The following is a 21,214-nucleotide window of genomic DNA, read 5'->3' on the forward strand; positions in this document are numbered from 1 at the left end:
GTCTTTCCCAATGAGTCAGCTTTTCACATAGGTTAAATATTAAGAAAGGTAATACTAACATTTTCAGTGTGTGCCTCGATATGAAGATTAGAAATACTGCCCTATGATGTGGCCTTCACTTTTTCTGAAAAAGTACAAGTGTTTTCCTTGAAAAGTTATGCAGTAGCTCTTTGAAATTAGTTATGTATATGTTTATGTATATGTGTGTGGATGCATAACCTCAGGCTTTCTTGTTTAAGCTCTTAAATATACACACACATCTCCATCCAGTGCAAAGACTTTTCCCTAAGTTGCGTCCACCTAATCTTATCACTGTTAGCTTTGTAAAGCCTCCAATGGCAGCGTTCTGCATGAAGCCAACCATAAATACACAAGTAGGAATCTGGCAACATTTACTTAGCAAGTAATTTATATCCACATGGTCATGATAACACTGAAGAGCAGCACACATAATAAATTACCAGGAATAGGATAGCCTCATCTGTAGGATTAAGCAGATTTCTAGGCTAGGTATGTTGTAACTATCCTCAGTCTAACAGAGGCAATAAGAACTTTTTCATTAGAGGAATAGTGATAAGTTTCCAGCCATCTTCGTTGTTTATATCCTGAACTCCATGATTATTTCTCTTCTGGTAATTAACAGGCAAGATGTTCATAACGCTACCCTTGAAGGTAGTTAAGTAACGTAATATGTTTGCATGAAACATAGTCCTTTACAGTTAATGGAGTGATTTTTAAAGTTTTTGTCAAACAAGATAGATGAACACAACTCTTTCTTTTCAGAATGAAACGTAGTGCAAATAGGTAGCATACTAGTATGAATACTACCATTATGTTGGGGAATTATCTAAATTTACTAAGATCAGAGAAATAGATGAAGGATTTCCAAATGGATACAAGGTTAGAATTGTGTTAGTTGTTCTCTAGTGTTCCTTAGATGTGCAAACGTACACTTGTGGTATGTATTGGGCACCTCATTTGAGTTCTTACCTTGAACCACAGAGATGAGTGTTTTTAGATGAGTCATTGTGTTCTTAAATAATCAGCTGCTTGTATTTCCTAGCTGCGATTCATAATCTTCGTTTTATCCCTGTTAAGGTAGTTAGAACAGGGATTTTGGTTCTAAGCGGAAAGGCCACATAATTAAAATAACATTGCCACTGTGTTCACAGTGTGGCTGTGGCAGGTGATTCCTCCTCAGAATGTGCAGCAGTGGAAGTGGCTTCAGTAAGTGGGGGCTAGGCTAAGGCTGTCCCTCTCAACCACAGTGAAAAGGTAGTGACTTCTCATCATCAGGCCCCCAGAGAGTGAACTTGATCTACTGGACCTTTTAATGTCTACTCTTGGTTGGTGACCAGATAGTCCCAAGTCCTCGTCCTTATGGGCAACTGCAGCTTTAACAAGCTTGAAAACCTTAAACTTTCTACTCTGAAATATATAAGAATGTGACATGTTAGCTTTTGGGGGTATGTTCTCCAGGAGGATGATCAGGAAAACAAAGATAAAGGGCTTGATGGATTTATGTTCCAGGCTGAGAAGATCCCTAGGTTCTCAAGTGTTCGGTCCTTTGCTGAGTTACCAGTGCTAAAGCGGGAGGAGAGCGTGCTGTGAAAGAGCACAGAACTGAGAATAAGGGCATATGGGTCGTGGTTCTGGCTTTGCCATATACTTGCCCTGTAACCTAAGACATGCCCCTCAGTCTTCTGGATTAAGTATCTTTATCTGTCAGATGGGAACATTAGTATTTGTGTTTGTAGTGAAGAATAAATGAGATAACTAAAGGAGGAAAGCTACTTTACAAAGTGTAAAGCATGTACAAATGCAAAGGATTAGCATAACCATCTCCGTTGCTTTGCATTCTTTGAAGTGGTCTTTACATTCTCTGTTCCTGACAGCTGTATACACAGAGGTGGGAGATTTAGCGTTTGGTTGACTTGGAGGATTTGTTTATTCTCGTGCCCTTGCTTGCTTGCTTCTAACTTTCAAATCAGTGCTAAAAGACACTAAGCAGAGGGCAGAATTTAGTGTCTGTGAATCAGCGGAATCATGTAGCTAAATCAATAAAGCCAAGCTCTTATTGACACTCTTCTAATGCCCTCCGAGTTTTTTATCGAGAATTCTCCAGTTTTTAGATAGATTAATTCACCAGCACAATCTTCCATTTTTCAGTGGAGTCTATGATTAGATAATTATGAACATTTTGTGTTAACATTTTCTAAAGTAGAACAGGTTTCTTCCCATCCCCACTGTTTTTTTTACTTTTCCATTGTATTACTACACAACAGTTATTGCACAGCTGAGCTTAGGTACTTGAAAAGGGATTTCCCCATATGCACATTTCAAAGAAAAGAACCCAGAGTGAAGGTGTCTGGGGTCTTAAAATAGTTCTTGAGGAGCTTGTGTTTGTTCATTAGTAGATGTGTGTTGAGTCCCCACTATGTCCAAGCCATGTTTTCCTTGAGGATGTGCCAGAAACAAAGATAATTAAATAAGAACAGGGGAGAAAATAGGAGCACGAAAATTTTAGGCTTAAAAAATAATGTACCTAATAATAGTAATGTGCCTGAAGAAAGTGAATACGCTAATTATAGAAATAGATTTTATTGGGTGTCAGGAATGGTTTCTTGGGGAGAAAAAAATGTAGTGATCACTGATCGGTGACTGTGTATGTTTAATTTCTTACAGTTGTACGTAGTGTGAAAGCAAGCTCCTTAGCAGTGCTAGTCCCCCCAAAACTTTAAAAAGTTGGTTTCAATCCATTAGATAGTCTCATAAAGTACTACATTCACAACATGTTCCCTTTACTCCAAGATCTTAGATGGAGGTAGAAGCAGCCAGGGCTCTTTTCAGAGCTCAAAACAGAATCTTTCTCTTGGTTGGTGGGGCCAGATAGGATGGGATGCTGCCTAGATTCCAGCTCTCCTCCACTTTCTAACATAAAAAACAAGATTCCTTTTGCAAGACAGAACAGCCACATACTCCCTGCTTATGAAGTCTGAGGTGTCCAAGGAGACATGTTCTAAGAATTTTAGTTTTTTTGGATTTGTCTAGAGAGAGAGCCTGCATAGCTACTGATCATTGACATTCCCAAGGATTTAAGTTAAGAGCGTACCTAATCATATCTATCTTGAATTCTTTGTTTGGAACTAGTACATTCATTCTGAATTTAAAACTTTAAAGGGTTTCAAGTTATTTTATATTTATAAAAGAAGTGGAAGAAGATTTCTCAGTGCATTTGTTTCTATGCATCTGACTCTGCACTCCGGAAATTCTAAGTAGTCTAAATTAGAGAAAGAAGCAAATTGGGTTACTTGTTACTGTATGTAAGGGAGATTGGTCTTTTGGTGTGGTACTGTGTTTGAAACTGGTCAGACCAGGATAGATGACTTGTCTAGCTCTGAGCAGTGATTTTGATATGCCATATGACATTTACATGATGCTTGGTATTTTTCAAGGCCTTCTTACATGTGTTTCCCACTTGTATGCTGCAGCTGCCCTGTGAGGTGACCAGAGGCCTCAAGAAGTTAAGTGACCAGTTAGTAGCCAGAGAACAAGAACCTCCAGGTCCAATAGATTTTCTTTATGTACTTACCCTGTACTTTACTGCCCCCCACTGTTTGCAGCTGAGTATTCATAGGTGCTACTGACTGTCCTAGAGACAAGCCAGAGGGAATGATAGAAAAGAGAGTGAGGGAGCAAGGAAAGAGACACAGAGAAATAAGAGAAGGAGATAGCAGTGAGCTATCTTCTCTTCCATGAGCATCTTCTCTTCCATGTTTTCCACAGAGATTTTAGGAGCAAGTGGATTAAAATGATCTTTTAGGTAAAGGATTTGAGTCAGTGATCAAAGCTGAAATTGCTCATATCTCTGAATAGTTTGCATACACACACACACCTTAAAGCAACATAAAGTGAGAATGAACAAGCTGTGCTAAACCGAGAACAGAATTTTAGAGCTTTTGTATTTCCAGCTTCTCCATTTACTACATGTGACCTTGAGCACAAAGATACCCAACCCTTGGCTTTCTTATCTGTAAAATTGGAATGATACTGATATCTTTGGCACTGAGCTGAGTGAAGATCAACTGAAGATAATGTATGAAACAAGTATTATGTAAAACTCTAAAGCTCTTAAGTTGGTATCTTTGAAACATTCTTCAGAATCACGCTTTTCACTTCTGGGCATACATCAACTCAGGAGCCTGCTAGAGACTGGGTGAAAGGTTGTTCTTAGAGTTTCTGAGTTTCAGAAGGAATCCAGGAAGCAAAATGACTCTGTTTTAGAATATGATTTAGCTTAGACAGCAGGCACTATGGACTTCCCTGGTGGCTCAGAAGGTAAAGAACCCACCTGCAATGCTGGAGACCTGGGTTTGATCCCTGGGTTGGGAAGATCCCCTGGGGGAGGACATGGCAACCCACTACAGTATTCTTGCCTGGAGAATCCTTATGGACAGAGGAGCCTGGCGGCTACAGTCCATGGGGTCGCAAAGAGTCGGACACGACTGAGCACACGTAGCACTATTCTTTCTCCAGCTCGTGTTAGAATTTTCTTTGAGGCTCAGAGTCTGAAAAAGCCAGTTACTCGTCATTCTTCCTTCAGAAATGTATTTACTTTCATTAGGTTGGAGTGTCAGGAGAGATTAACAGATATTTTGTGGCGCAGAGCGGGTTGGAGATTGAATGGGTGAGGAAGCCATCTAATAGTTGTGTGATCTACTGCAAGCTTTCCAATCTCTGGCCCTCAGTTTCCCCATTGTTAGGATAGCAAATCCTCTTTTTTGGTAAAGAGCTAGATAATATTTTTAGCTTGTTGGTCATACACTTTCTTTTGTAACACTTTGAACTCTACTGTTACCGCATGAAAACAACCATAGACAACATATATGAATGGGGCTGCAGTCTTCCAGTAAAAGTGAATTTACAGAAAGAGGCTGCAGGCCAAATTTGGCTTGGGGGCTGTGGTTTGTGGGCCCTTGCCTTTAAAATACCTGTTGGTCTTTTTTCTCCATCGTACAAAATACTGATAGTGTTTTGTTGCTATCATATATACCTGTGTATATAATATATATCATGTAAGTTGGACATCAGTGAAGGAATGAGGAAACAAATGTGTGAAGTAATATGTTTACATACCGTTTCTATTCCACAGAAACAGGTTTTTTTCTAATGTTCTGGTCATGCCTTCCTGTTAAGTTTCATACCATAAGTTGCTCTACCTTCCTTTTTTCCCCAGACACACTGTATTATGATCTTTCCCTTGTTTGAAAGAGTATGTTGTTGGAGAAGGCAATGGCACCCCACTGCAGTACTCTTGCCTGGAAAGTCCCATGGATGGAGGAGCCTGGTAGGCTACGGGTCCATGGGGTCGCTAAGAGTCAGACACAACTGAGCGACTTCACTTTCACTTTTTCCTTTCATGCATTGGAGAAGGAAATGGCAACCCACTCCAGTGTTCTTGCCTGGAGAATCTCAGGGACAGGGGAGCCTGGTGGGCTGCCTTCTATGGGGTCGCACAGAGTCGGACATGACTGAAGCGACTTAGCAGCAGCAGCATCAGACGGCAAACAGAAACATGTTTTTGTTTTTGAAGGAAGTGTCTCTGCTGCCAGTTTGAAAATGTATCTTTGTGACCAGATCTTTAGGAAGAGTACTGTGCAGCCAGTTCCAACCTATAGTCTTTTGGAAAGCACAGTTTCTGCTGTATGCAGTTAGAAAAGGGGCTTCAGACTTACTTAGCCATTTGGAGTTCAAGACAGACACACCCTCAAACACTGAACTTGGCGTTCAGGATTAGGGAAAGGGGTCTCCAGTAAGACAGCATTATTCATTATTACAGTAGTGGGGTACTGTATAATAACCTGTCAGTAAGTATGACCATCTGGTATCCAGTTATGTTTAGAACTTGAGTAGTAAGGTTTCTGGCACCAGGCTTAGTGCTTTCGTGCCTTGGTAGAAACCTTAGATGAGCTTAAATAAAGACAGTTGAACCCTCTTTTCTCTCTAGTCCCCCTGCCTTGTATTCATTCATTTATTGCATCCTCAAGCAGTGAAGTGTAGGCCTTCCATGCCAGACCGCCCCTTTGCCCTTTGGTGTATGTGTTCAGTATACGTTGCAGCTGCAGTGGCTTAGTGCAGTGACTGGCCCAAGGCCACTGGCTAGTCGGCAGCAGGCCAGTTCACAAAGGTCTTTTGATTTCCAGAACAGTGTTATTTTTCTTCTGAAATTGTCAATTTAGGATTGGTTTTATTGTGGAAAGCATATGCCTCCTTAATGTTTGAAATCCTTTTTAGCCCTTGTGATTGATAATGGTTTTAGGTCCATCTGTGTAAACATGAGAGCCAACTTGATGTTGGTGGAATTGTTTTGTTGCAGAAATTTCAGTTCTCAAATTTAGTTTTCACTTTTCTTTGTAGTTTGGGAGAATATCTAAAATAGCAAGCACAAGTTAGCTTTCCTCTTATTCATTCATATTAATATTCTTTCTTTATCTCTCGTCGTCTCTTCATTCCCCATTTGAAATATAGTATCCCAACAGTTTTAGCCAGTTCAAGTAAAGAAGTTTGGAACTAACTTCAGTAAATACCTGAGTAGTACTGGAACATAAAATGTGTGTGATAGAGCTACTAATTGGGCAAAAGAAAAATCATGTTATCTAATGACAAACATGATCAAAATGCAAGTCAAGAAAAGAAGTGAAGAAGTTAATGTGCTTTGAACATAGGGAGATGCTTGATACATGTTAAGTTGGAGACATATAGGAACTGTTAGGGCATTCTCAGCCTGAAATGCCTAGAGGCTGCAAGTTGGATGGTGAGGGGCATTAAGGTGAAAGATGGTACCAGTGTTTAGATTTGTTCTTCAGTCACAACTGGGCTAAGGCGTATTTGCTCACATTTAATAGTGAGAACATTATTTTTAAGTAAAAATTGACTGCCTGAAACGGGGCAGCTCTAGTATTTTAATAGGGAGCAGCATTGATCAAAGATTGGTCTTCATTTTAGGGGAGTTTCCTCTGGTCTTTTTTCCTTTAATAGTTGTTGTGATGATAGGGATTTAGGTATTATCTCCCAACAACATTTGTTTTGTTTTAGTTACTTTAGAAAGCTATATGTGGGTTTAGACATATTACAAAGGATTTTTGTAGAGAGAATGAGGTATATGCTAAGAAATAGGCTTTAGCTCTAAAGATGCAGAGTTTTAGAGACTAGGGGATATTGTAGTAAAATCTTATGTTTCTTTGTATATGAGCTTGATTATTTTGATACATCCTGTTCCACGTCCAGCATATCACTCAGGGAGGATTTGGTAAGAATGGTACCTGGTCAAAACCAAGAGCTTGAAAGACTTCCAAGAGAATCTCAAAGGAGGAGCACTCTGCTTTTGAGATGTTTTGAAAACTGCTTAGGTCTTCTTTCTTTAAAACTGATAAAGTAACTGGCTATTTGAATGACAGTTAGATTGTGTGCCCTTGAGTGATCTGATTGAATCATCTCATTTTCTGCATGATGTTCTCCTTATCTTCCTTGCAGTGGATGGCCAAACAGAGGTATTCCCCACCCCTTTTCTCCTCCTGTCCTGGTCACCTTTCTGAGAAGTTTCTGACTTTCAAGAGTTTTATGCTGTGGATAGTACACACCGATGTTTCCAGCCTTCTGGTCTGCCTTGTAACTTCCAGGACACATGTGCGTGCGTGTGTGTGCGTGTGTGTGCGTGCGTGTGCGTGTGCATATCCTCTTCCTTCATTTTATCTTAAATTCACTTAAGCAAGTCACGTGGATTTCTGATTGTAGTCCTACTAACACTTTAAAGGCCCAGCGAGAACCTCATATATTCTGAACTTCCTAAAATAGTTTGCCGTCCCAATAAATCTTATTTCAGAGCCAGGCTTTCTAAGAGGCCTCTTTTTTCTCAGAAAGTACATATGCAAAAACTCTCTTTCATTCAGAAATAATTATTTATCAGACTTTGTGCTCGGTGCTGTGAGGGAATCCAGAGATGAATCATATTCACGTCCTACCCACAAGAAGCTTATAAACCAGAAGGGGATATGTGGTAAGAAATACATAAATATTGATCATACAAGGTAATGTGGTGAGGGCAGGAAGAAGTACAGATTAAGAGCTCTGAAGGTTCACGGAAGGAGTGATCACTTGTGGTGATTTAGAGACTTGTGGAGAGATGGCAGTTGATTTGAGCACTGGAGAAACGGCCTTTTCCTGGTGGACTTTGATTCTTCCCATTTTAGTTTTGGAAAGGAAACTGTGTTTAAAACCAGATAAATGAAAAGATAATGGGAGTTGAGATTTCTTATAGCAATAACCATTCAATACTTTATCTGATTCTTAAGTCTTTATTAAATAATTAAGCAGGCAGTCTTATTAGGTATTTATAAACTAATTAATGAACATGAATGATAAATCTAATATTAATTATTAATTAAATCTGGGAAATTCTGTTGTGCATTTTTCAAAAGAGGCATCTAAGCTAATGCGGCTTGGTCTTACTGTATGTAAGTAGCTTTAAGTAGCTTTATCTCATGATAGGAATAGCAATTTAACATGGAGTAAAAAGGATCCTGGAATATAAATCTCTTCTTACTTTTAAATCCATTCCTTTCTCATCATTCTAGAAGATGAACCTGGCATATTTTCCATGGGTTGTAGATGTTACAAATAGGCTACTTTGTAGCAAAATCAATTTAGTTGCAATTAATGTAATATTAAAATAAGTGAGAAGTTACTTTATGTTTTTTAACTTAGGTGTTTAGTGAGCAGAATTTTTTTATGATTAGGTTTTATTATTTTAATTTTAAGTTGTGCCACAGTCAGAAAATATTGAGAATTCTAGCTTATTTTCATGAAATCTGTTGCTTGAGATTTGATCTAATTTGTAAAGCCCCATGTGAAGACTGGATCTGCTTTAAGGAAAGCCTTTTGAATAAAAATATTCACCTTTTCTAGGAATTTATAGTAACAATTTATGGTCTTCCAAGAGATACTGAGAATTATCTACAAATTATTTCTGTGCAAAGATGCTAGAAAATATGCTCCAAACCATTTTTTCTTTTTCCTCATGAAAAGGTCTTCTGTCCCTGATGAGGAGAGTCCAGTACCTTTGTTTTTTGAAGTCAGGAATTTATGAAGAGGTTTCTGGATGGAAAAATCATAAAAGTTGTAACTACATCTAAAGCCGAAATGATCCTTTGTTTGTAAATTCAACTTAATGTAAAGAAGAGCAGTGAGAGCTGTCCAAAGATGGAAAAGAATGCCTAGCCAGTGCACCAGTTTCCTAGAACTGTAGAGGGAGGAGCTCATGTTTCAATGACCTCGTAGGGTGCATTGAGGGAGCTGGGCAGAGGTTGAAGTAGAGCTGTGAGCATCTTTTAGAGGAGCTGGACCTGGGTGGTTCTTAAAGCACCCCCACCCCATTTTACAGTTCTATGAGGCAGTAAAATGTAAAGAACATTATTATTGATTTGGATTTTTTTTGCCATTATCCATTTATGGTTTTCTAATTCAAAATGGGTCTCTCGAGTTAAAAACTTAATAACCTTTAATACGTTTGTCAGTTCCAGAAAGATTTTTTCAACGTTTGTTTTGTGCGCACCCCTACTCCAACAGTGTGTGGCTCTGAGCCAGCCAAAGATTCATTCATAATCTATTGACTGCACAGATGTTTGGGAACTGATTGCGCCAGCACATGCTTAGTTGGGGCCATTCAAGATTTAAAAGCAGACTATGCACAGATGGTTTTAAAAATGCTTCTTGAATTATGTACCTTGATAACATTTGTGGGAGGAGATCAGAGGACAGTCAAAACTGGTTACCAGCTTTGTAAATCTTAAAGACCTTTGCACTCAGAGGAATCCTGCTTCTCATGAGCAAGTTGTACAGAGTATCACACTGGCAACTGTGCCTCTTCCTTCTTTGACCATAGCAGCTTACATGGCAGATTCGGTAAGATCAGGCCTTTCCTTGGATCTGTACAGTAAAAGGTTAGATTCATTTTTAAAGTTTTTTGATAATTGATTTCATTTCTGGAAAGGTTTTATTTGCCCCTTTTAAAAAGGTTAGATTCTCGCTCTCATCATTGTCATGAGTACCTCATAAGAATCTATTAACAAAAATAAATAACTACACTTCTCTAGATTACCTTGACTTCTTTGTTCTCAGAACATCTGAAATAATAGTGTATAGGTCACGTGCATATGGTGATAAGTGAAGATGTCATGGTAGCTGAGCTGAAGTGTTCTTACTTAGTTTTTTAGGACTCAGGATTTTAATCTAGTCATTTCCAACTGTGATTCAACACTCTTCACTTTATTTCCCTCCAGAAACTCCCAAGATCATATTGCTTCCTAGGACTTAGAGTTCCTGCTGATGTATAGAGCTGCTTGTGGGCCTCCAGCACCAGAAATTGGCTCCAAACCTTTTCCCATTACATCATCACCCACTAATGTCATTATACCAGAGTGAAATCTGCTTTGAAGATTGTACTCTTGTTTTCCTTCTGTTCTTTCCTCTCATCATTTCCTTTAGAAGAAAAAGGGGAAAAAAAATCAGAGATTTCTAGGACAATCCCAGGCAAACATTTAGGAGTGAATCAGACATCCTCACAGTCTAAACTTCGATTTATCAGCCTTCATCCACTCTGCTGATAGAGAGTAATCAGCCCAGCATGCATCCACATGGACCCTGGAAAGTAGCAGTTTGGTCGTGTGACACCTGGCCTTGCTGCTTTTCTTTCAGCCCGTCAGAATTAGTTCTTAATGACTTACATAGCCCTCCGCTAGCATCCTATCACTGGCATATTAAATCTTTTTGAATAATTTCCCAGAATAGAAATTCTTGGGATATCACTAAAGTTTCTTGTTCTTTGTGTCTAATTAAAGTGTTTCTTAGATTCAAGTATTTGCCAGGTAAACATTTAAGCCATTTGGAGTTTTTTACTTTCCCCCTGTAAATCTTTTCAAACATTACAGTATTATCTATATTTATGGTATAGATGTAGGTGGTGCAGGGGTCCTTATTCATCTTCCCTCCCTCACAACAAAACAGTTGACCAAACTTTGGTCCTCTTCTCTCTGTACTGAATTTAATTCCCTATTGTTTTTCAACCATCTTAGAGCTTCCACTTGATGGTGTGCTTTGTTTGACTTTGTGCCCAACAACAGGGTTCAGGTAAGCAAAGAACTGGAAGTGATTTCAAGGACTTTGTGCCACCCACTCAGTTACTGGCCTAGGCTGTACGGATTTTGTGTCCTTTGAGGAAGATTAGTTTGAGATTAGAAAGAATAATAATCGTCAGCCCCAAAGAAATGGGACCACAGTGACTAAAACAGCAGAATAAACTTGGCTCTTAGTTTTTAAGACTCTGGGTTTACATTTATGTACAGTATTACTAACTGGGGACTCTTAATATATGTTCTGCAGGCTGTGGCATGGAGTGTGAGAAGCCACATAGAACTTGAAAAACACTGGAGAGGATGGCGTTGAAAATTACAGATAACACTAGGGCAGCCAAGTACATTTTTATTTTTTCCTTCTCTCCGAAATGAGACGTTAAAAGTCCTTGATTCACATTAGGATTTGAATTTGGGTTTCTAGCAGTTTTATGTATATATATATGTATATTTTTTTTTTCTTCTAGGAATTTTAGATTTTCTGATTTCAGCTTCTTGTTAGTCTCTGTGAGATAAGCTGGATGAAAGGGAAAACGTTCCTCATTTTTTGCCAAGACTTAAGTTGGTGTGAAAAACCTCTTCAGCACAATTGTATTATCTTCTCAGACTGAAAAACTGAAAGAATTAGTGAAAACATCCACAAGGAAAGATATAAATAGATGCAAAGCCTGACTTTCTTCTGTGTAACACGTGTCGCGTATGTGTGTGTTTTTAGCTGTCGGAATGTCCACAGAAGGAGGGTTTGGTGGTGCCGGCAGCAGCGACGCCCAGCAGAGCCTGCAGTCCTTCTGGCCTCGCGTCATGGAAGAAATCCGGAATTTAACAGTGGTAAGGAAGACTGAGAGACTTAACTAGCTTTGAGATGAATAATCAAAACTTAGGCTAAAGCGTGTTTAATCTCAAGCACATTTACAAAGGTATAGTTCATTTCTGACCTGTGGGTAAGAAGATGAAGATACAATTTACTTTAGGTGAGGTAACTACATGGATTTTTTTTTTTTTTTTTTAATTTTAGTGGCTTTCTTTAGGCCTGTGGATGCTTTGACTTGGAGATTGTTTAATGTGAGGCAGATCTTTGAGAGAATGCAGAAAAGCAGGTCTTCCTTCCCTCCAGAAGCTGTAGCTCATTTCTGTGGCCTGATTTAGTGGCCCTGCCAGGTTTCTAGGACCTGGTGAAAACTGTTGGGCAGTTTATTCAACAACAAATCTATTGTAAGCCAGCACTCTTTCCAGGTATTAAAAGATACACTTAGATCGGGGTTTTTTAAGAGCAGTATTATTGACACTTCGGGCCAGATAATTCCTTGTTGTGAGGGGCTCTTCTGTGCATTGTATGGTATTTAGCAGCATCTCTGGCCTTTAATCACTGTAGCCAGTGGCACTGCACTTCCGGTTCTGACAGCCAAAACTGTGGCTAGACACTGGCAAGTGTTCCCTGGGGGCTGAAATCATCCTTGTTGAGGCCCACTGACAGAAGAATCAAAACCCTGGCCCTTGAGGAGCTTACAATGTAATAATTACACCCAGGTCATTTGTTCAACAAGTATTTATTAAATAGTTACTGAGTCAGGCACAGTGATGAATCTGAAGCATTAAAAGGGAGAGTATGATGTTATATCCATAATGAGTAATGTTGTGTTTGGTCCCATTTCAGCGAATGGCTGAAGGAGCACTCTGTGAGATATGTCATTCCTGACCCAGAGGTTTTAGCATCCTGGCAGAGCAAATACTGGATTCTTTCCTGATGTAGAACTCATGTTGCAAGGTCCTTAACCTCTGACATACATGATCAGTTTTCATTTACTCGATGAATACTTACACACCTACTATGGCTAGGCTAGTTATTGTGAACCACACAGACAAAACTGGTGCACTCACAGAACATGTATTCTGGTGGGAGAGACAGAAACAGGTAATGAATGAGTAAAATAAACAATAACTTCTCACTGTGATAAATGTCCACTGACTTCAGGGGTCAAAAAAACCCCCTATATTCTGGGTATCCTTGTGGGTCATGTTTGTTTATAGGGGGGATTTTCAGCATTTGACCTTGGTTTGGGCTTTCTCTGAGTGGCCTGTGTTCACTGGTGGATTTCCACTGAAAAATCATTCTGCAGTCTAAAGGTGGTAGTTACCAATAGTATCTTAGATATAAAGCGGAAGGGAGGGAAAAAATGGAATTATAAAGTCAGAAGTGGGGTATTTTGTATGTTTTGAGGGGATAATGTCATGGTTAAGCTTTCAGGTTCAAGTGCTGGGATCAGCCTGGTACAAAACGAGTGCCTTCCTGAGTTCTAGTGGGACTAGGCAGTGCAGCAAGCATGTTCCAGCTTGAATGCAGAAACAAATTCAGGATCAGACAAGTGATCAGATGAACTTTAGAAGTTGAAATTCAGCACCTAGCTTTTCTGTATTTTGTTGGACTTTGAATTTTTTTTTTAAATTGTGGTAAAACAACACAACAAAATTTACCATCTTGACCATTTAAAATGTACAGTTCAGTGGTATATTTACATTGTTGTAAAACAGATCTCCAGGACTTTTTTATCCTGTGGAATTGGAGCTTTACACTCGTAAAACAACTACCCACTTTCCCCACTCTCCAGCCGTTGGTAATCACTGTTCTGCTTTGTTTCTATGAATTTGGCTGCTCTAAGTACCTCATATAAGTAAGTAGACTCAGACAGCATGTGTCTTTTTGTGTCTGGCTCATTTCACTTACTTAGCATAAGTAAGTGATTTAAGAGATAATTTAAGAGATTTCAAGGTTCATCCATGTTGTAGCATATGACAAGATTTCTTTGTTTAGGCTGAATAATATTTCCTTGTATATGTGTGTATACCACATTTTGTTTATCTAGTCATCTGTCAGTGGGCATTTGGGTTGCTTTTGTTTCTTGCCGATAGTGAATAATGCTGCAGTGAAGAGGAATATGGGCCTTGATGTTATCCTGCTTGATTTACTTTTCAGGTTTGATTGACATCAGAGAAGATAGTGGTGTTGACCAAATTTTTGTAGCTAGACAGCTAGTCCTGCAGAGGTTAAAAGTGGATTACTTTGAGGGATTTACTTTTAGTTCAAGTTTTATGAGTAAGGAGAAAGACCAAGGACAAAAGTCATTTTTAATCATTCTCCTGTTGATGGCTAAAATTTTCCTTCCACATACTCTCAAGAAAAGAATCTTAGAATGCTACCATAAGTGAAAGTGAAGTCGTTCAGTCATGTCCGACTCTTTGTGACCCCATGGACACCAGGCTCCTCCGTCCATGGGATTTTGTAGGCAAGAGTACTGGAGTGGGTTGCCATTTCCTTCTCCAGGGAACTTCCCAACCCAGGGATCAAACCCGGGTCTCCCACATTGTAGACAGACGCTTTACTGTCTGAGCCACCAGGGAAGTCAGAATACTACCATGGTATCTCTTAAATCAGATGCTTAGAATGATGTTTGGCTTGTAATAGTGAGTGAATGAATGAAAATTGCTCAGTCGTGTCCAACTCTTTGCAACCCCGTAGACTATACAGTCCATGGAATTCTCCAGGCCAGAATACTGGAGTGGGTAGCATTTCCCTTCTCTAGGGGATCTTCCCAACCCAGGGGTCAAACCCAGGTCTCTTGCATTACAGGCGGATTCTTTACCAGCTGAGCCACAAGGGAAGCCCTGGCATGTAATAGGTGCACAGTAAATGTTTAAATGAATCATAGACTCCTCCACTTCAGACTTAGTGTGAAGCAGCATAGTGCCAGGTTTGAGTGAGAATGCAATCCGGTAAAGTCCCTTTGCAAAACTTTTATTTTCCTCTGCCAATGGCAAATGAAGGCATCTGCTTCTCTGACTGAACCTCTGCCTGTGTGACGCGGCTGATATTTCAGTGCTTAGTGTGTGCCTTTGTAGAGCTCGAGCAGCACCTCAACCAGACTTGCTCAGATATGGCAGAGCCTCTTAGGCTGGTATCTCAAAATGTCTACTGGATTTTTAAAAAAATCTGTATGTTCAAATCATCCAAATGTAAATAAAGTTTATGAGAATACTCATAAGGTGTTGTGGTCTCTCTAAGCCTGTGACAGAGGTGTTCCAAAAATAAGTAATTCGGGTTTGCTAGTCCGTGGGGTTGCAAAGAGTTGGACACAACTGAGCGACTAAGCACAGGTGATACAGTTCATTATATATTGGCGACTTTGGCCCCAGTTATCTCGGTCTCTGTTCGGCAAAAGCAATTTGTCTTTCATCTCAGCTTGGCCATCTTGCTCTCCTCATTCTTGAAAGCTCTGCATTGTCCATAACCTCAGGTGGTGCTCACCTGAAACTGAGTTGATTAAAAATCATACCAAAATGATTATATACCAGGATGATTGTGTTAAATGCTGTATTCCTGCTTAGCAGACCTCTGGGAGCAATAATTAATAGACTTCTTGGCATTAAATTTTACTCTCTAGACCTCTTTGAAAGTGGGGAAAAAAGAGCTAACTTTTGTCCTTTGTGGGGCAGGTGGGGAGGTAGTAATGCTGAATCTTAAAGAAAAATCTAATCCTCCTTCAAACTCCCTCCCTACACCCCATTTAGCCTTCAGGTTAGCCCTAATTTAATGTTTGGTCACTTTCTTTTAATTGCCTGTTACATCTTTTCATTCTTCAGTGTCTCCAGATTGGAAGATGACATTTCCACCATTACAATCAAATCAGATAACCATTTAAACGAGAACTTGGAGGTGAAGATTGGTGGACTGCTAAACAATAGTTCCTGTGCTGTTTGAGCCCTTCCTGTAGAACAGTGCTTCACAGACTTTATTGTCTATATGTGAACCACATGAGGGTCATGTTGAAATACAGATTTTGATTTAGCAGGTTTGGAGAGGAACCTTAGATTCTGCACTTCATTCATGTTCCCAGATGATGCCATTGTGGGTCTAGGGACCTCACTTTGAGCGGCAAGGCTTTAAAGCAGTGGTCCTTAACCCTCACTGTGGATTATAGTCACCAGGGTAGTTTTCAAAAAATGTGATACCAGGACTCCACTCCCTAGAGTTCCTGATTCAGTTAGTCTGAGGTAGAGCCCAGACATCTTGTGTTTCAGAAGCTCCCCAAGGTGATCCTAACATGCTGTCCATGTTGAGAATCACTGCTTTTGAGAAGGTAGAATCTTGATTTTGCAGAGTGAGTGCCTGACTAGGTAGGCCTGCAAAAGATTCCTCATCATTATTTGAAACTCCAGATGTTGTTTAGTTCAGCCTGAGACCTGTTGACTGTAATTTGGCTTTAAACTCTCATTGAGTGAATTCAGACTTCTTGAAGTTCAGCAGTTTCAGATGGCAGCATTTTTAAACATACTTCTTTGGTTGTGGTCAGGAGCACAAAGATGTTCTGAGAGAGAATCCGCTCTCCAACCTTTCTGATGTCACTCCTAAGAGTAAAGTGTGTCAGTTGTTATTCCACTTGGATTCGCATCAGGATAAGAAGTTAAATGTTACTCATGTCAGTTGCATGGTTGCCAATGACAAGGGAGCATTGAATTGAAAGCCAGTTTACCGATTGTGAAGGGGCGCCTCTCTCCAATAAGCTGGTCATAAAGCCTTACATGTGACTGGAAAGCTGGGCTGAGATTATAGAAAGCTGGGCTATTGTCAGTGATTATGAGCCCCACATGCACATCTGAAGATCTTTTAAGATCTCAAGGTTTAAAGATCATGAGAAAATTTCTCACAAAAGAAAAGATGTATGGGACTTAGAACAGAGTTTTTTGTAAGTTTCTTCCTCTCTTCAAGGTGGAACTATATCTTGACTTTTCCTTGTTGTTGTTGTTGTTTTTTAATTGTAGTCTCATAAAAATTCTGAAAGTAATATTTTATTCTTTCAAGTTGGGGAAGGAGATCTTTTTATCAGCTCTGGGCTTTAGTTAAGTAATCTTAGAACAGTGTTGTGGGAATTATATTAAATGACGAAGCCAAATGAGAACTTGTAAGAGACCTAAATCTTGTGGTCATAATCTTGTGCTGTGTGTATCATCCTGGGAGGCCTTCCAAAGAAACTTATCATCCCTAGCGTTTTCTTTGGCATTTCTGTTTAGCATCATTTTGTGTGATACACCACACAAGAAGGAGGACCAGTGATTGATTTCTGTAGTTAAATGTTTTTTTGTTTTTAAATCCCTTTAGGGTCTGGCCCCAATCCAGTATTCCCTTTCCTGCTGCTCCCCTCTGTACTGAGGTCATACATCTAAAACTTAAATAGGCCAGTTTTTTGGTCTCTGTGCTTCTGTGTGTGCTGTGTCCTTTGAATAACATTCACTTACTTTTCCAGCAAGCAGATTTGAAGGATCCCAAGACACAATTCAGATGTCAGCCCCTCTGCGGAACATTTGCCAACTCCTCTTGCTCACTCCAACACCTCCCCGCTACCCACCACTTGCAGTTGGTCATTTCTTTCTTTTCCCTGTGGGATTTTACACCCCCATTCTAGTATAGCTTAGGGGATTATAATATTTCATAAGTGATAGTCTCTAAACTATTTGGCTGTTCGAAGAAAGTGAAGTCGCTCAGTTGTGTCTGACTCTTTGCGACCCCATGGACTGTAGCCTACCAGGATCCTCCGTCCATGGGATTTTCCAGACAAGAATACTGGAATGGGTTGCCATTTCCTTCTCCAGGGGATCTTCCCAACCCAGGGATTGAACCCAGGTCTCCTGCATTGGGTGCAGACGCTTTACCATCTGAGCCACCAGGGAAGCCCAGCTGTTCAAAGAAAAGTGTATTTGCGTCTTGCACATAGTAGTAGGCATCATACATTTGCTGTCAGTTGAGTTGCATGAAGGAACAAATGAAAGAGGAGGAGAAAAAATTAGAATGTGCCGTGCTATCTCCTTTTGGTGAAATTTTAGTAAACTGGACTTCTAAGCCTCTACCACTCCAGAGTTAGATTTTTAGAGGCTTCGTGGAAAATGCTGATACTTAATTTGGAAAAGACAAAAAATTGATGTTGGGGTTTTATAGAGGTCAGTGATAGCCAAGCAGCTTGTTGAATTTGGGTGGAGAAATTAGATGTCTTGGGATTTCCCTGGCGGTCCAGTGGTTAGAACGCCGTGCTTCACTGCAGGGGGTAGTGGGTTCCATCCTTGGTTGGGGAACTAAGATTCTGCATGCCACAAGGTGTGGCCAAAAAAAATCAGATGTCTTGGTGTATATTTTATCTTAATAGTTCCTGTTCTTCTGTATTCATAAAATAGATTCTGGGAAGGCTGATGATGTTTTTCCAAAATGCTTCACTGCCTTCTTTGACGTATAGTTGATTTTTTTATTGGTCTTGGAAAAGAAAGTTCACTAATGCATGTTAATTATACCAAATCTCAAATAAGAGCTGCTTCCTCCATAATGTGATGATGTAACTTCCCAGGTGAGGGTATTGGATTTGGTGAATCACATTTCAGACCACTTATAGTATCAATCATTTGACACCTAGTGCCAGTAGGGATTTTGCTGATTTTAGCTAATCTCTGCCTTTTCAGTTTTCTCTTCTTTGCAGCTTTGAAACCCAAAATTGATTTTTATTTCTAGAATTGCATCCATCATTGGCTGTGTATTTAAATACCAGTAGTATCAAAATAAAATGAAAAAGCACTTAAATCAGAAGTAATTGAGTAATGCTGATCAAAAATTCCTTTCCTAAATCCTTTCCACAGTAAAGTTAAGTGGTTTCTTCCCAACTTAGTCTTGTTTGTTAAAAAATTGACAGGACTACTCCTAAACAGCAGCTGATAAATTCACGCTTACCCTTTTTCCAAACTCTTCTACTCCTACCCCCACCCCCAGCAGATTTTGAAGACAGGGCCTTTGATGCTGTGATGGGTAAGGAGCTCCTCCTCGGCTTCTGGTGTCATGTTAGTGCAAAGGTCAGAAATAGCCAGTGTCACATTGGCTGAAGAGAGCGGTCACTGTGGTCAGGTATTGCTGGCGCTTGCTCTTGTAGTCCTTGATTAGAAGGAAATACTGGCAACTTGGAGAAAAACCCCTAAGGCCAGAAATCTCATTTTAATCTGCATATTGCAGACTGGTAAACTTTCTTAGGGGGAAAAATGCATTCATAATGCATCTCTCTATTGTTCTGGCAAAGAACCTGGTGGTGTTTGGGGTTACTTTTCATGAGGGCCCTGTTAGAAGGCATCGTAAGTTTATCCTGAAACCCTTTGTTGGAAGCTCTGCATTGGTTAAGAAGTATTTTGCTCTAGAGCTTGTGTTTTCTTAATTTCATTTGTAATTTCTCTCCTGCCATATTTTCTAAAAGGAGGGACTAAATCAACCAGGGGGTTTCATGCTGCCTGTCACATCCTATTAATTATTCCTACCATTTATGCACCTCTTGTTACTCATTTCAGAAAGATTTCCGAGTACAGGAACTCCCACTGGCTCGTATTAAGAAGATTATGAAACTGGATGAAGATGTGAAGGTGAATTCACATTCATTTTTATTATTCATGTTGAAAGTAAAACAATGGGAAGATTATTGCTTATTTCTCTAGAGCTCAAAGTTTAATTAAACAAAAATAAAAGTATTATTGTCTGTTGGTTTTGTATTTGGTTCCGAGCTGAAATTGAACAGTTTTAATTATTGTATGGTACTTTTCTAAAAATTGGGAATATCCTGTTTGCTAGCTGTTGAAATCCAAGCTACTGAGTATTTGTTTTTTGAATTGCCTGATTCTTTCCACTGTGTAGCGTAAACATGTATCATCATGTCAGCAGAACGGTGACGTCTTCCTGGCATCTTATTGCAGTCTCTAGTTAGTTGATCTGAGCTCTAAGAAATGTCTGATAATGATATTGCACTTGTTCTAACTTTTCAGTCTGTGAGTTGTTTTACAGTTTATGCTTGTGAGAGGATTTACTTTGGTTGACCATTTTTGCATTCCTAGGAGTCCGCCTCCTATTAACAGTTCTCTCAAGAAGAGAGCAACTCTCTCCACTCTGAATTAATAGTTTCCTGTATTTGTATAGAAAGCTAACAGTTTATAGCAGTTTTCCTTTTTATTAGCTTACTTCCTCATAGTAACCATGTGAGAGTTCACAGGATAAGAGTTACTAGTTTCTCCATCCTGTAGATATGCGAATAGACACAAAGAGGTTAAAAGTGACTCACCTAGAGTTGGAGAACCAAGATCCCAATTCTCACCTCCTGCTTCCTTAACTCTGACCACACAGACAGATCACCACAGACCACCTCACAAAGGCTGCACAGGGTCCAGAGCTTTGTTTGACCAAGAGTTTGAACTTTGAATTCAGATTCGGCAAGGCAGCTTCCAGTACTTGAGGACTTACTATGTGCCAGGCACTTTTACATACATTATCTCATTTGATTCCCACAGCAACCCTGGCAAGTTGTTACCTCTTTTTCACTATGTAAAAAGTGAAGCCGAGAAGGGTGAGAAGCTGGAGGTTTTCCCTAAATCCACTGGCACTCATTATCTTTCCCCCACGTTGTCTCCCTTTGGATTAGAGCCTACATCCTTCCACTTACTGGCTCTGTGTCTATAGGCAAGTCACTTCACTTCTCCTAAATCCTAGTTTCTCTGAAAGGCTTTTTTTATGAGAGCAAGAAAGTCCATGGAAGGTGCTAGATAAATAACCTTTCTCCCTCTTCCCTTCTTCTGTGTGCTACCTGCTTTGTCCCTGCTTTGTCATGGGTTTATTTTACCTTGGAATCTCTTGAGGCGACCCCCTTCTTGTTCTCTAGTCCTTGACCCATAGCCCATTGGCAGGACATGAGATAAGGGACAAACTGACTGGTTTGAATGACTTGCTGGTGATTGACAGGGAGGGCCTACGTCTGTTGCAGATGATCAGTGCAGAAGCCCCTGTGTTGTTTGCCAAGGCAGCCCAGATTTTTATCACAGAGTTGACTCTTCGAGCCTGGATCCACACAGAGGATAACAAGCGCCGGACTCTTCAGGTAATATTGTAGAGAATTAGGCAAGCAGCTGCCTTTGCCTTCTTCTCTTGCATGGCTTTGGACCAAAGATTGTTCTTTCCCACACCTCTGTCA

The 21,214-nt window shown here is 39.9% G+C and overlaps 1 protein-coding gene across 25 annotated transcripts in view; it reads left to right on the plus strand.

Annotated features, from left to right (window-relative positions):
• Positions 1 to 21,214, plus strand: part of NFYC (nuclear transcription factor Y subunit gamma) — a 65,024-nt gene that overhangs the window by 23,646 nt on the left and 20,164 nt on the right. For all 25 annotated transcript variants that reach the window (XM_086381522.1, XM_086381621.1, XM_086381540.1 and 22 more), the window contains 3 exons: positions 11,902 to 12,014; positions 19,551 to 19,622; positions 21,008 to 21,121. In XM_086381522.1, coding sequence (XP_086237648.1) covers positions 11,910 to 12,014; positions 19,551 to 19,622; positions 21,008 to 21,121 — 291 coding nt within the window. In that variant the 5' untranslated portion in view covers positions 11,902 to 11,909. The remainder of the gene's footprint in view (positions 1 to 11,901; positions 12,015 to 19,550; positions 19,623 to 21,007; positions 21,122 to 21,214) is intronic.

The sequence above is a fragment of the Bos grunniens genome, chromosome 3, assembly GCF_055505025.1.
Source record: "Bos grunniens cultivar Pamir isolate PY7600 chromosome 3, Bosgru_T2T1.0, whole genome shotgun sequence".
NCBI lineage: Eukaryota > Metazoa > Chordata > Mammalia > Artiodactyla > Bovidae > Bos > Bos grunniens.